The following is a 15,855-nucleotide window of genomic DNA, read 5'->3' on the forward strand; positions in this document are numbered from 1 at the left end:
AGGATGGATTGGAGTTGGCTGCACTGAATAGGAGTGTGATGGATTGGAATGGATGGGGTGGACTTGATTGGAGTGGGACATATTGTTTTGGTTTGGAGTGGGGTAGATTGGAGTGGAGTAGACTGGAGTGGGGCAGATTGGAGTGGGGCAGATTGTTTTAGATTGTTGGGGTGGACTAGAGTGGGGCAGATTGGTTTGAATTGGAGTGGGGAAGATTTATTAAATTGGATTGGAGTGGGGTGGACTGAGTTCGTGTGGGGTAGATTGGACGGCAGTGGGGTGGATTGGATTAGGGTGAGGTGGATTGATTGGAGTGGAGCATTTTGTTTTGATGGGGTAGATTGGAGTATGGCAGATTGGAGTGGGGAAGATTATTTTGGATTGTTGGGGAGCAGACTGGAGTGGGGCAGATTGGAGTGGGACAGAATTTATTTTAGGCCATTTCTGCCTCTAGGCGCCAGGGCAATTTTTTTTGTGTGGTTTTTTTTTTTTTTTTAGAGATGGGGAGCGACCCATTAGGCAAGGGTCGCTCCCCTGGGGGGCAAATTGTATTTATTTTAGGCCATTTCTGCCCCCCCCCCCCCCCGGGCCAGCTGAGCTAGAGGCCAAAATCCACAGGTAGGCACTTTGCAAAAAACACCTCTGTTTTCTGTGAAAAAATATGTTGTGTCCACGTTATGTTTTGGGCCATTTCCTTTCGTGGGCGCTAGGCCTACCCACAGAAGTGAGGTACAATTTTTATCAAGAGACTTAGGGGAACGCTGGGTGGAAGGAAATTTGTGGCTCCTCTCAGATTCCAGAACTTTCTGTCACCGAAATGAGAGGAAAAAGTGTTTTTTGGCCAAATTTTTATGTTTGCAAAGGATTCTGGGTAACAGAACCTGGTCAGAGCCCCGCAAGTCACCCTCTCTTGGATTCCCCTGGGTTTCTAGTTTTCAAAAATGCGCTGGTTTGCTAGGTTTCCCCAGGTGCCGGCTGAGCTACAGCCCAAAATCCACAGGTAGGCACTGTTTTCTATGAAAAAATGTGATGTGTCCACGTTGTGTTTTGGGCCATTTCCTTTCGTCCTACCCACACAAGTGAGGTGTCATTTTTATTGGGAGACATGGGGGAACACTGGGTGGAAGGAAATTTGTGGCTCCTCTCTGATTCCAGAACTTTCTGTCACCAAAATGTGAGGAAAATGTGTTTTTATAGCCACATTTTGAGGTTTGCAAAGGATTCTGGGTAACAGAACCTGGTCAGAGCCGCACAAGTCACCCCATCTTGGATTCCCCTAGGTCTCTAGTTTTCAGAAATGCACAGGTTTGGTAGGTTTCCCTAGGTGCCGGCTGGGCTAGAGGCCAAAATCTACAGATAGGCACTTTGCAAAAAACACCTCTGTTTTCTTTCAGAAAATGTGATGTGTGCACGTTGCGTTTTGGGGCATTTCCTGTCGCGAGCGCTAGGCCTACCCACATAAGTGAGGTATCCTTTTTATCGGGAGACTTGGGGGAACGCTGGGTGGAAGGAAATTTGTGGCTCCTCTCTGATTCCAGAACTTTCTGTCACCAAAATGTGAGGAAAATGTGTTTTTTTTAGCCAAATTTGGAGGTTTGCAAAGGATTCTGGGTAACAAAACCTGGTCAGAGCCCCACAAGTCACCCCATCTTGGATTCCCCTAGGTCTCTAGTTTTCAAAAATGCATAGGTTTGGTAGGTTTCCCTAGGTGCAGGCTGAGCTAGAGGCCAAAATCTACAGGTAGGCACTTTGCAAAAAACACCTCTGTTTTCATTAAAAAAATGTGATGTGTCCACGTTGCATTTTGGGGCATTTCCTGTCGCGGGCGATAGGCCTACCCACACAAGTGAGGTATAATTGTTATCGGGAACATAGATTAGAAAAACAAGTGTTATTGCCTCTTGTGTTTCTCTAAATTTTTTCCTTCCAAATATAAGAGAGTGTGTAAAAAAGACATCTATTTGAGAAATGCCCTGTAATTCACATGCTAGTATGGTCACCCCGGAATTCAGAGATGTGCAAATAACCACTGCTCCTCAACACATTATTTTGTGCCCATTTTGGAAATACAATGGTTTTCCTGATAGCTATTTTTGACTCTTTATTTGTCAGCAAATGAATTGCTGTATACCCGGTATAGAATGAAAATGCACTGCAAGGTGCAGCTCATTTATTGGCTCTGGGTGCCTTGAGTTCTTGATGAACCTACAAGCCATATATATCCCCGCAACCAGAGGAGTCCAGCAGACGTAACGGTATATTGCTTTCGAAAATCTGACATTGCAGTAAAAAGTTAGAGTAAAACGTAGAGAAAAATTGCTGTTTTTTTCACCTCAATTTCAATATTTTTATTTTTCAGTTGTTATTTTCTGTAGGAAACCCTTGTAGGATCTACACAAATGACCCCTTGCTAAATTCAGACTTTTGGCTACTTTTCAGAAATGTTTAGGTTTCTGGGATCCAGCATTGGTTTCATGCCCATTTCTGTCACTGACTGGAAGGAGGCTGAAAGCACAAAAAATTGTAAAAATGGGGTATTTCCCAGTAAAATGCCAAATTTGTGTTGACAAATTGAGTTTTCTGATTCAAGTCTGCCTGTTCCTGAAAGCTGGGAAGCTGGTGATTTTAGCACCATAAACCCTTTGTTGATGCCATTTTCAGGGAAAAAACCACAAGCCTTTTTCTGCAGCCACTTTTTCCCATTTTTTTGAAAAAAACTAAATTTTCACTGTATTTTGGCAAATTTCTTGGCCTCCTTCAGGGGAACCCACAAAGTCTGGGTACCTCTAGAATCCCTAGGATGTTGGAAAAAAAGGACGCAAAATTGGCTTGGCTAGCTTATGTGGACAAAATGTTATGAGGGCCTAAGCGCAAACTGCCCCAAATAGCCAAAAAAAGGCCTGGCACAGGAGGGGGAAAAGGCCTGGCAGCGAAGGGGTTAAGAAATAACACATAATGAGAAAACAATGTTGCTTTGCAATATTTAGAACAAGTTAATTGTCATCTTTTGAGAACATCGCCCACAAGCGAAAACCAAAGAAAAAAAACGATTTGGTAAAATAAAATAAAGTAAGCTATCAAAAATAAAACTGTGCAATTTTGTTTGACCAGCTGAGCACATTTTGTGGGAGTCACAAACCTTCTGTTTGCAGGGCACTAGAAGTTAAAAAGAAGAAAATAGTACCTCAATCATGTCGGGAGCAGCGGGCGGGCACTGATTAGGTTGGACCAATCAGTGCTTGGTCCCTGCTCCATTCAGAGGAATGGAAATTATGTTTGTCCTGCAGTGACGAATTACAAGGCTGTATAGAAAAGCGCCACACAAGCCAACAAATGCTCAGAAACAGGTGGGCTCCAAGCCCTTTACTGTGCACAACAGACTCTCGCAAGCGAGATGCATGCGTTGGCGCATGCACTCACAGGCTTAGTGCTAAAAATGGGGGGAAGGGAGGAGAAAGCAGGCAAAAATCAGGAGAAAGTACTCAGAAAAACTGGGGAAGGGGAGGGGAATGCAGTGAAAACTAAGCAAAAAGGCAGGAGAGCAATGCAGCAGCAAGTGAGTGCTGGCCTGGGACCTGCTCCCAGGCCAGCCACTCTGAAAACTATTTTGCATTCAGGCTCTGAACCGCTAGGGAAAGATGTGCAAAAGTGATGTATTTTATTTGTTAATATTTGTATTATTTTACATTTAAATATTTGTATTACATAATACAATATCGATTTATTAAGATGATGAGACAGATCTAAAAAAAAAAAAAAAAACTATGGCCCAGTGATTGCGAAACTATCCCATAACATATATATGGACAATACTGCTCTCCATATCTGGCATGATCTCATTTATAAAAAATAAACACATTGCCTAAATTCCTTTATCTGTTAACTAACGTCAAAATTCCACTTAATAAAAGTGTTTTGGGTGCTTAAATGATGACTTATTTGATTGGAATGGTGGAATAGACAGGCACGTATTGTACAGTCTAGGAAACCCTCATTAGACCATATGGTCAGGGTGGATTCAAGGTTCCCGATCTGGAGCCATATTGCCTGGTGGCACAAGGACAGTATATGTACAATGTTCCCATCTTATATTAGGGGAATCCCTGGCAAGGACCCGAGATTCTCGCCAGGGAACAGCTGCAGTTAGACAATTTAGGCATGTCGCTGTTGAATAGGATTCAGAAAACAAGGAGGGAGATACCCATAGTGCTGGGTGTGCAGACATTGAGTGGTAGAACTGAGTTAACAATGACTTACGCACCCCTGATTTCACTTCATTATAACCTAGTTCTACCTCTGATTCAGGAGAAACGGGATCGGGCTTTCCTGGGTAGACTGGATCTTGTTTAACTGGGCCAACTATACAGAAAATGATTCCTCTTGTCGCCAGAACAATACAAAGCAGGCGGTCATAATACTGTCCTTAATGTTTTAAGTACTTTATGTTGTACCACAGGGCATACCCTAAAATGGCAAAATATTCAATTGAACCCATGGAATTTAAACCACTGAAACATCAAGTACACTAAATAGAACAATGACACTGGGTCACTAAACGATACAAACTGCTAGGGGAGACCCAGGAGTACACCACTCTATTTTCCAAAGAGAATTAGGACAACGACCTGGACATGATTCTTGATGATACAACCTGGCAATTCTGTGCACAAATCACCAGCCTCCATGATTTACAGACATAAGCTGTTACATTTCAAATACGTTCATGAAATGTATCATGCTTCTAAGAAAGCATATGCGCTTTGGGACTAGATCTCCACTAGGCTGGGATCTATCATGGATAACACCTTGGTGAAACTAGCAGTAACGGGCTTCTTGGGAGATGTGAGATCGGTCCCTAAGCCCACTAGGTGATTTGTGGCAATGGCTTTTTTGCTGGCTAAGGGGAAAAGGGCAAATCGTCTGGTACAAAGTCCCACTGGTTTGAGTACATTTTTATTAAAGGTATGATGCATGTAATAACGGCCCAGAAACCTATGGGGTTATGTAGCCATTGCGCTCCCACCTAAATGACATATGCGGTCCACTGGTGAACTATCAGCTGAGTGCCTGCTCCCCAATCCGAGCACTTCACCCCAGACCTTGACTGCTGACAAGCTTCTGGGAGCCGATGATGAAACTTACAAGTGGGGTGAGGCCTGCTCTACTCGAGACTGTTTGGTACTTGTGTGATGAACTTCAGAGCATGCCAATTACACACCCTTGACCTTTGAGGGATAAAAAGGACACTACAGGCGTATTACGTTGAATCAGTGACCTATATAGAGTGCATTAAATTTAGACATACAGCACCAACAAGCTGGGAAAGTACTACTGTACATGATTGTTATATTATTAATCGTTGTGTTTGTATTAACGCTTCAATAAAATAATATATATTTGTGGTTATGGTATAAGATTGGCAGAGTTAACTTGAACGCTTATGATTTTATACACATTTAAGCATAGCTGTATCAGAGGAAGCTAGTGATGACAAACAAGTAAACTTCAAAAATGTTATCCGTTTTCAACATATTTTAGAAGGTTTAAAATGTTATCATGAAAACAGTGTATAGCTATAGTATGTATTGACAAGCACATGAAAACGTATGCGTGTTACGAGACAGGAGTTTTTATCTAGCCCACAGAGCTTCACGCCAGTTCCCAGAGCGGTTCTAAGGTTACCTGTCATCCACATCCAGCGCCTGCAGGTTGCACTCCGGGACTCTTGCCAGCTCACAGATTATGTCACTGTATCCCGCCGCGGCAGCAATGTGCAAGCAGGTCTTCCCATTCTCATCGTCATAGTTGATTATGGATTGACCCTGGTCATGGTCTAAAATGATGGAGCACAACAGTCTATTTCCACTCTGGAAGAACGGATACAAGAACAGTAGGTAATATTTCACGAATTGTTATGCAATACGAGTATAAAGCATGAGTAACATACTGCACAAAGCTAATATTTCCAATATCATCCCATTTAGTGTAGTCCTACAGGCTTGAACACATGAGCAATCATTAATACATAAAGTATGCATGGAGACGATAACCCATGTTTGTGGAAGAGACATTTTCCTATTAAAGACACAGATGGAGAGGGACTTAAAATTCATCAAACTTATTCTAACTCATTTACAAGGTAGAAAGGTGCGAATGAACTCCAAAACATGAAAACGCCAATCCCTGAATAAACTAACTGCAAAGCAGTCCCATATTTTCCTAAAGCGCTTGAATTATGATTTCCTCAGCTGGAACTTCCATTATGAGCAGACAGAATTGCAATTTCAAATGCGCCATTGCATATGAGAAATGGTCAAAGATTTGCTGTACACCAGTGTGGGTCTCCTTATGCAGACAATATATGGAAAATAATTACAAATTGTGCCACAAACGCCATCTTTCACTGGGTAGTCTAGTAGTAATGAACAGTGGCATGCTTCCGATGTGCCTAAAGGAGTGTACTCAGTAGGGGAACTTCTTTCACAAGAGACTGCTTATCTCTCACTCTAAAGAGCACATGACTTCTATTTCATCTTGGGTGGTCTCCAACACTTTAAATCAGTGGTTCCCAACCTTTTGACTTCTTTGGACCCACACTTTATCAGTACTGGAAGCCAGGGACTCCCACTGAATAAGTATTGGAATCAGGGACCCCCTCAATGACACTGGGGGCCTAAAGTGTTATTATTACATTTTTTAAGCAGTCACGGACCCCCTGAGGAGGCTTTGCGGACTCCCACGGGTCCCCAGACGACAGGATGGGAACCACTGCTTTAAACTTTATACTAATCAAAGAGTTACTTATTCTATGGCATCATCAGTTTCTTGGGACCTCAACTTCATGACCTCCTGATACTGCAAACCTCCCCCACCCGAGGAAGCATAGTGTGTAATGTAGGCTTTCTATTGAACGACTGGCTGTTCCTTAACCCACAAGCCATTAACTTTGCTTCTATATGTTCATTTCTTCTTAAGAATTTGAGCAAGATCATTCAGCTTCTTTTGTTGCCTAGTTAAAAAGTGGTTGTGTTTTACGCCATAATTTTATCTGTAAGAAAGTGGATTATTATCTGGGATGGGCAGTCGTCCACCTCATGGAAAAATACTACTAACTGGGTGAACCCCAAATTTTTTAAATTAAACCGAGCTCATCTCCCTGGTAGCTTTGGCACAGAGCAGACAGGCTTTATTTAAGGCAATGTGCAAAGTATTTATGCAGTGCCAAAATAGTAATACATTAAAAACACACAATAAAAATCCCAAACTGACCTAGAACAACAGAGCGAAATGTTATAAACAAAACTATACCAAAATTACAAAAATCCAATAAGGGGAAGCAGAGCTATGATTTTTTAAAGTTATAAGTAACAATAGCTCTTAAAAGCATTAAGCAACTTTGGTAGTCTATACAATCTATACAATCGGTAGGCCCGGACATAGGTGTGATTTCCCTCCAATCGCAAAGGAGCGAGGGTCAGATACACCCAGCAGGTTCATCTGGGTCAAAATTGTTACCTTCTGACTGAGGGGCTGACTTAGAGTTAGGCAGAGAAGGCACTCAGTTGCAAGAGCGATGGAGTACCGTCTCTGCCAAACTGAAAGTCCACCTGCCTGATTTACAGACTGACAAACCTTAAGTATGTCGGCAACCACAGCTACTCCATCTCCGTCACTGACATACTCCATCGACAGATATATGGAGTAAGTGTTGTTGGAGGTTTGGCCACCTAACTGGTCATCCAATTTAGAGTGGGTACTTTATTGGCCAGTTTTCACTCTCCCTTACAGCCATGAAAAACATGGCAACATTTCATGCCAATGTTTAAAGTTGTCTTCACGGCTGGAGGACAATTCTGAATTTAGTGGGCTAAACTCTAAATCAGCCCCTCAGCCTTCTATATGGCGTTCAAAAATGCTCCAGCGGGGCAAGCCTGAAGTTGTATCCGAGGAAGGCAGTAAACAAAATTGCAATGAGTGGAATGCTTGATTTCAGCCACCAGTAATTACTCGGGGTCACACACCAGCCAAGTGTTCTTTTGCACACCAAGCCACCTCGGTTTGGACGCAGCCATATGCAAATCAGTCTTGACCCTGCTCCAGTAGGAACAGTCTAGCTGAAACTGAAAGCCCAAGCCCTCCTTGAACCAGAACACAAGCAACCCAAGACCGGTGCTCCCTGAACTGGAACACAAGCAACCCAAGGAGATGAATCGAAATGAGACACCTTTACCGTGAGATTCCCCTGACATTTCCGGAGGTTTTAGAACTCCAAAAAGTCTCTACTTTTGCATAGTTTGTGGAGCAACTCCTCTGGGTTACTTCTATGGCTATCACAACTTAGGACATCAAAAAATCAGGGGGTTTGGAGGATTAAAGGCCCAGTGTATACCCTCCAGTAACCATAGCTAATAATGTAATACACTGTTCCTGAAGAGCAAGAAAAGAACAGAACAGGGTGAGTACTAGGGGGTCCTATTTACTAGGAGCAAGAGTCCTCACACACCCACGTGGGTGTCATGCTTCATCATCGGACAAGCTCCTCGTCAGACCGGCGGTGCAATGTCTGACGGGCACCACCCATAGGGGGGCTCTTTGCCGGAGTTCTTTTTGATGATGCCACACTTTCCCGCAAGTGAGTAGGGAGAGAGGGAAAAAGGAGAGTGCAAAAAGGAAGAGATAAAATTGGCTCAAAGAATCTCACTAAGAATTATCTTTATTCATGCGTGGTCCAGGCCAAGGTTAAAACAATAATCAGGAGAGTGAAATCGAGATAATGTTCGACCACTCTCTAACTGTATCGCACATAACAAGGTGGTCAAGAAACTGCTAGACCCACCTCAAGATAGGGTCGACATGTTTCGCGTCTGTGTGGTCCAAAAGGATCCAATGACGCTTCTTCAGGACCTAGTGAAAAAATGATGCTTCTCCATATACAAAATCAATTGGCTCTTGCCTATAACAACTGACAGTCAAAAAAAGGGTTTAGTATCGTCAGTCACTTACACGAGTCCATTATGACCCAGTGAATCGTTCCTATTCGTCACCCTGGAAATGTATGAGAGATATCACAACATAGATTAATGCTCAAGTAAATGTAGATTTAATTAAATTTAACCAAATGTACATAAAGCTGTGTGGCACACGGTGATAGTGATTGAAGTAACACACCCATGCCAATAAAACAAAAAATAAAACAAACAAATTGTCCTTACCCTCCCCAAATTGAGATTGGGCTTCATGGGATCGCATGGACCATAGGTCTAGTCCTTATAACACACTGTTTGTTGTGTAGAAAAAGATATCATCAAAGAACAGATATGAGTGTCACACAATCGCACTCCAACACCCATCAGGAAAGTAAAAACAGTTCAAAAACAAGAGAATTTGCCAGCATTTAAAGAACCACAATATGAGGGAGTAGTTCCCCTATGTAACATGCTTTCTCAACTCTGTTTAGTAAGCGTTTCACCTGAGGCTGCCAATAATAGGCAGCGCGGCCACTAGCAAGTATAATAGTGATCATTGTTGTCCATAAAAAGCATCTATCTAATTAGAGGAGAGGGAGACCGGAGCTGTCTCTCCTATAAATTTGTTACCTCAAATACTACAAATTTACATTGAAAATTGCCTCGTTACTAGTGGAGGTAAACACGACCTTATTCGTAGTGCCGAGTGTGAGAACCAGCACCTCGGTAAAGCCGGCTTCAGAGTCAGCTGACCATCACATACTGGCATCAACTGCCATAAGAAGCACTTACTTGGTAAAGACTGGTAGACGGCACTTCCACCTACCCTTGGTCTCGTTCCCGAAAAGACATGGGAAACGCGACCGCGAGGGATAAAATAATGCCGAACCCGGAAGTCCGTGGTGCCGGCTCAATCGCGCGTTGCTAAGCAACGAACACAAACCCCCAGCAATGCGCTAATCGTTAATAAAAATAAACGATGGACTTGTTTAATTATGTCGGCTCACAACACGGCGGCCATGATGGAAGGTATACATTTTGATTATTGCTAATGCAAGTCAAACTGTAGGTGGCAAGAAAAAGTAATCTGAGTAATCTCATGTAGGACACCAAATTGCAAAAGTTGTCCATTAATGGGGTGTGATAAGGTAGAACTGGCTGATCCATTCCTGGACATTCCTACATGTAAGTTATGTAGTACTGGTCATGAATGCAGTATGATATGGGTACGGTAATTCTAGAGAGAATGTGAGGTCAGGTTAACTCAGGGTTAGTAATAATACTGGTAGCTAAAAAATAATAAAAAAATAACCCAAGTATTGTTCGGAGAGAGTGGGATCAAATCATGACGTCACCACTCTTATGTGTGGAAACACACCATGTTGCTTAATCAAAGGCAGAAATTAATCCAGGGGATATCATCATTTAAGCCCTTCCGGTGGATCCCAAGTTTAAAGACCCAGCGTTGTTCTAATTCAAAAAGGGACTCAGCTCCTCTCTGTGGGCATGTCTGTAATACAACCCACCACATGTCATCCGGACTATGCTGTACTTCGATGTAGTGAATACTGAGTTTAGTCGAAGTACGACCACAGCGAATATTACTGCGGTGTTCATTGATTCTTAATTTGACCGCTCTTGTAGTCATCCCTACATATTGTAAGCCACAAGGGCACGTGATCAAATATACACAGTTACGGGTGTTGCAGTTGGTATGTCTAAGTAACCGCCAGTGTCCAATTGGTTCTAGCTCCAATGAATCTGTTCGTTTGGTGAGAGAGCACACATTACAATTTCCACATGGGAAATGTCCCACAACTGGTGGTAACTCCCACAGGGTACCTTGTCTGCTAGACATCACCCAGGGTCTGGGTCTTGTATGGATCAGTATGTCTCTCAAGTTGGTAGTCCTTCTAAAGGCAAACAGTGGTTTGGAGATATTCTCACCCCCACTGCAGAGAATCTCCCATCTTTTGTTAATGATTTTTTTAACTGTATTAGACAGTGGTGTGAAAGTCGTGACACAGGTTAGTTTATTTTCTGAGCACCTAGGCACCGTTTGTAGTAATAGATCTCTATCACTATATTTAGCTCGCTTATAAGCGGTATTAACCACTCTCGTGGGATAGTGACGATCATATAGTTTGTTTTTCAATTCAGTGGCTTGTGTGTCAAAGGAGTGAATATTACTACAATTACGGCGTAACCCTAAGAACTGGCCAAAAGGTAAGTTATCTCTAAGTGCTTTTGGATGGTAACTGTCGTAGAGTAATAAACTATTGCGGTCTGTGATTTTTTGGTGTGTGCAGGTCTTTAGTATGCCTTTATCGATGCTGATCACCAGATCTAGAAAGGTGATCATAGAGGTGGAGACCGAGGAGGTAAAATTCAGAAATGGATCAAGATTGTTGACCCACGTTGTGAAGGCTGTAACCTCCTCAATGGGACCCTGCCAAATGACCAAAATGTCGTCAATATATCGACGCCATAATTTAATATTCCCAAAATATGGATTAGAGTCGGGTAGTATGAATCGTTTCTCGAAATCATACATGTAGAGACATGCTAGACTAGGAGCAAAAGTACTGCCCATCGACGTCCCTCGAATCTGGTGGAACAACAAGTCTTCGAACTGAAAAAAAAATTCTTTCATTGCTAAATTTACACAATGCATAATGAAATGCACCGGAGTGATTGAGTCAAGTGTGGTCGATAGGAGGGCTGATTCTACTACTGTCAAAGTAGCTTGTTGGGGAATGTTGGTGTATAATGCTTCAACATCCAAGGTGATCAATGCATGGACGTCACCTTCAGAATTAATGGATTCTATAAGGTTGAGGACATCTTTAGTGTCCCGTAGATATGTGGAAGACTGCTGCACAAGGGGTTGCAAAAAATGGTCACAGAATGTGGATAGAGGTTCAAGGATAGATCCTATCCCAGACACAATCGGGCGACCCGGGGGTGGAATTTTCCCTTTGTGAATTTTGGGCAGACAATAAAAGCATGGTATTCTAGGATTAACAGTATCCAGAAATTCCGCTTCTTTTTGCGAAATCCATGAGTTACTGCTAGCCTCATTGATCATTCCTCTAATCTCTGCTTGTATCCTAACCGTTGGATCATGATCTATTCGTGTGTAGTAAGTCGAGTCACCAAAAAGGCGAAGACATTCTTGTCTATAGTCTGATGAATTCAAAACAACTATGGCGCCGCCCTTGTCTGCTGGCTTGATGGTGATATTATTATCAGCTGCCAGACTCTTAAGAGCATCACTCTCAACTTTAGATATATTGACAAAACTTTGTTTTGGTCGTAGTTTGTTAAGATCTGAATTGACTGCCTTTTCAAATGCCAGTATCTCACAGGGGGTTGCAGCTGTGGGGGGCATGAATTTAGATGGTTTTTTAAGGCCTGAATCTGTTGGTGCTGTGTCAACAGGTCTATCTCTGAAGAAAGTCTGTAGTCGAATTTTCCTAAAAAATTGTGCTAGTTCACTTTGCAGGCGGAAAAAATCTTCTCTGGGGGTAGGTACAAACCCCAGCCCGTTATTGAGAACCGTCGATTCTACAGGGGAGAGAGGTCTTGCAGAGAGGTTAACTACTAAATCTTTGGTGGTTGATTTTTGCCCTGACTCCGTGTGACCATCTGAGGCTCCTCCTGTGCCCAGTGGACCCTTCTGCCTCTTCCTCATCTTCTGCCTCTTCCCCTGCCCCTGCCGTTGCCTAAAAAAGGCATGTATGGTAGCATGGGACGGGGTTGGTAGAACGGAAAGGGTTGCTGCCACCCAATTGGTTGGCTAGGGTGATATTGGGGAAAGTTGAAGTACGGTTGTGGTCTCTCATCGTCGGTACTCCACCCATCTGATGAAGAGCTATGGCTATATTTGCGAGGTTTCCTGAATGACGTTGTAGAGTCATCAGATGAAACAGATTGTGTATCGGCTGAGTAGTCTTCCTTGGTATAGGGATAGACTTTTTCTCGACTAAATCTGGTGATATCTTTTTGTAGTTTGGTAATTTTTTGTTGAGTTAAAAATTCTTTTGACTCATTCAGGTCAGAGTTAATCTCCGCTAATCGGCTCTTGAATGCTGTAATGGAAACTGTAGTTTTCAGTGTGTTTTCCATGAAGGTAATCTGTAAGGCCATGGATTCTGCTATCCGTTTGGAGGTATTGATAATCAGTACCAACCAATCACGGGTGCATTTCCAGGCAATTTGAGCCCAGTCCCTCCTAAAGACCAAGTCTTGTAGGAAAATCCTCGGCATGTTTGACACAAGTAGTCCGTTGGGGGCTATGTTGGCTCTCAAATATTCCGTCATAATTGTCCCATGAAGGACCGTTTTAACCAGATCTCGCTTCAGTGCGGATAGTTTGTCCCATTCTGCTTTGGTGGGGCCCGACGGTCCAGCACCATCATTTACCAGAATGGATGGAGTCTGTAGAATTGCTGAGACGATGTCATCGTCAAAGCTAAGCCCCTGGAAATTATCCATATCGGGGTGGTCTGAAGGCAGACTAATATATAATCCCGCAGCAAAACTGCTGTGCTAAACACATCAAAAAATCAGGGGATTTGGAGGATTAAAGGTCCAGCGTATACCCTCCAGTAACCATACCTAATAATGCAATACACTGTTCCTGAAGAGCAAGAAAATAACAGAACAGGGTGAGTACTAGGGGGTCCTATTTACTAGGAGCAAGAGTCCTCACACACCCACGTGGGTGTCATGCTTCATCATCGGACAAGCTCCTCGTCAGACCGGCGGTGCAATGTCTGACGGGCACCACCCATAGGGGGGCTCTTTGCCGGAGTTCTTTTTGATGATGCCACACTTTCCCGCAAGTGAGTAGGGAGAGAGGGGAAAAAGGAGAGTGCAAAAAGGAAGAGATAAAATTGGCTCAAAGAATCTCACTAAGAATTATCTTTATTCATGCGTGGTCCAGGCCAAGGTTAAAACAATAATCAGGAGAGTGAAATTGATATAATGTTCGACCACTCTCTAACTGTATCGCACATAACAAGGTGGTCAAGAAACTGCTAGACCCACCTCAAGATAGGGTCGACATGTTTCGCGTCTGTGTGGTCCAAAAGGATCCAATGACGCTTCTTCAGGACCTAGTGAAAAAATGATGCTTCTCCATATACAAAATCAATTGGCTCTTGCCTATAACAACTGACAGTCAAAAAAAGGGTTTAGTATCGTCAGTCACTTACACGAGTCCATTATGACCCAGTGAATCGTTCCTATTCGTCACCCTGGAAATGTATGAGAGATATCACAACATAGATTAATGCTCAAGTAAATGTAGATTTAATTACATTTAACCAAATGTACATAAAGCTGTGTGGCACACGGTGATAGTGATTGAAGTAACACACCCATGCCAATAAAACTAAAAATAAAACAAACAAATTGTGCTTACCCTCCCCAAATTGAGATCGGGATTCATGGGATCGCATGGACCATAGGTCTAGTCCATATAACACACTGTTTGTTGTGTAGAAAAAGATATCATCAAAGAACAGATATGAGTGTCACACAATCGCACTACAACACCCATCAGGAAAGTAAAAACAGTTAAAAAACAAGAGAATTTGCCAGCATTTAAAGAACCACAATATGAGGGAGTAGTTCCCCTATGTAACATGCTTTCTCAACTCTGTTTAGTAAGCGTTTCACCTGAGGCTGCCAATAATAGGCAGCGCGGCCACTAGGAAGTATAATAGTGATCATTGTTGTCCATAAAAAGCATCTATCTAATTAGGGGAGAGGGAGACTGGAGCTTAGGGACAGCTGTATTAGGGGCAAGGACACACTCAAACAGAGGTCGTCAGCAAGGTCCAGTCTAGGTCCAGTTAATACCAATCGACTGGTCACTTCACTTTTTTGTCCTGAGTACAAGAGGGTACAGGTCCTGTCCTTAAGGCACCTCTCAAGTCAAAGATAGCAGGGACAGTCCTCTGATTTTTCACAGGTCAAGAAACATTTCAGATGAGGCTACCACATTTATGGGTGTCACCAACTAGTGGGTAGGGGTAGGGGTGACTCCTGGCTCCTGCCTAACCAATGAGTAAAAATTCTCAGGGTCAACCCTACCCACCTTTGCAGAAGATCATGTTTGTCCTAGAGAAAACAATCCCACAGTGGACCTTACTCCAGAAATTCCTGCTGCAGAGCCTGTGTGCCAAACTAGAGGTGTGGCTAGGGAAATGAACAATCCCCTCCTCTCTAGTCATTCAAAACCGGTTCTGGTGGTAGCTTCCCTCCCACTACGTTTAGGGCCAGCATGACTGTGGGGACAAAGGGCTGCCTTTTCTAGGCCTCATTTTGTATGTACTTGTTAATGAAGTTCGAGGCTCCACCCTACTGGTCTTCAAGCAAGAGAAAGAAAAAGTCCTCCCCACACCCATGCCATTGTTCCTGCTCTTGGGGTAGGTTTCACACTTCATTAGGGCCACCAATGACTGGTCAGCTGCTGAATAGCTAACACAAATTAGCTTCCAGGAGCTTCAGGCAGTAATAAGGTAACTTTCTAAAAGTGACATTTCATAAATATTTATTAAAAATCTAACTTCACCAATGCATTGTACTTTTCATAAATATGAAAAATAGTAATTGAATGTCTTTTGTAGCCGTGTCCTGTCAAAAGTCTCAGATTAAGGGTTAACATTTATGTTTTGACATTAGTTAGGATGCCCTGCCAGTGAAAATAGCTTTTGGGGCCCAGTCACTAGAGTAACACGCCTATTTTAATTTTGTGCATGTTCCATAGACACTTCACCTTCTGGGCAACAAGGTGTACTATTAATATTTTAAATAAGGGTCTCCTGTCTGTCTAAAGGGGTTATTTTGACAGGTGCAACAGCTGGGTTTTAGATTGCTG

At 42.9% G+C, this 15,855-nt stretch overlaps 1 protein-coding gene across 1 annotated transcript in view; it reads right to left on the bottom strand.

Annotated features, from left to right (window-relative positions):
• ANKRD55 (ankyrin repeat domain 55) overlaps positions 1-15,855 on the bottom strand; it is an 872,819-nt gene that overhangs the window by 413,957 nt on the left and 443,007 nt on the right. Inside the window, exon 7 of the mRNA XM_069222305.1 lies at positions 5,683-5,867. Coding sequence (XP_069078406.1) covers positions 5,683-5,867 — 185 coding nt within the window. The remainder of the gene's footprint in view (positions 1-5,682; positions 5,868-15,855) is intronic.

Source organism: Pleurodeles waltl, chromosome 1_1, assembly GCF_031143425.1.
Source record: "Pleurodeles waltl isolate 20211129_DDA chromosome 1_1, aPleWal1.hap1.20221129, whole genome shotgun sequence".
In the NCBI taxonomy this organism is placed as follows: Eukaryota; Metazoa; Chordata; class Amphibia; order Caudata; family Salamandridae; genus Pleurodeles; species Pleurodeles waltl.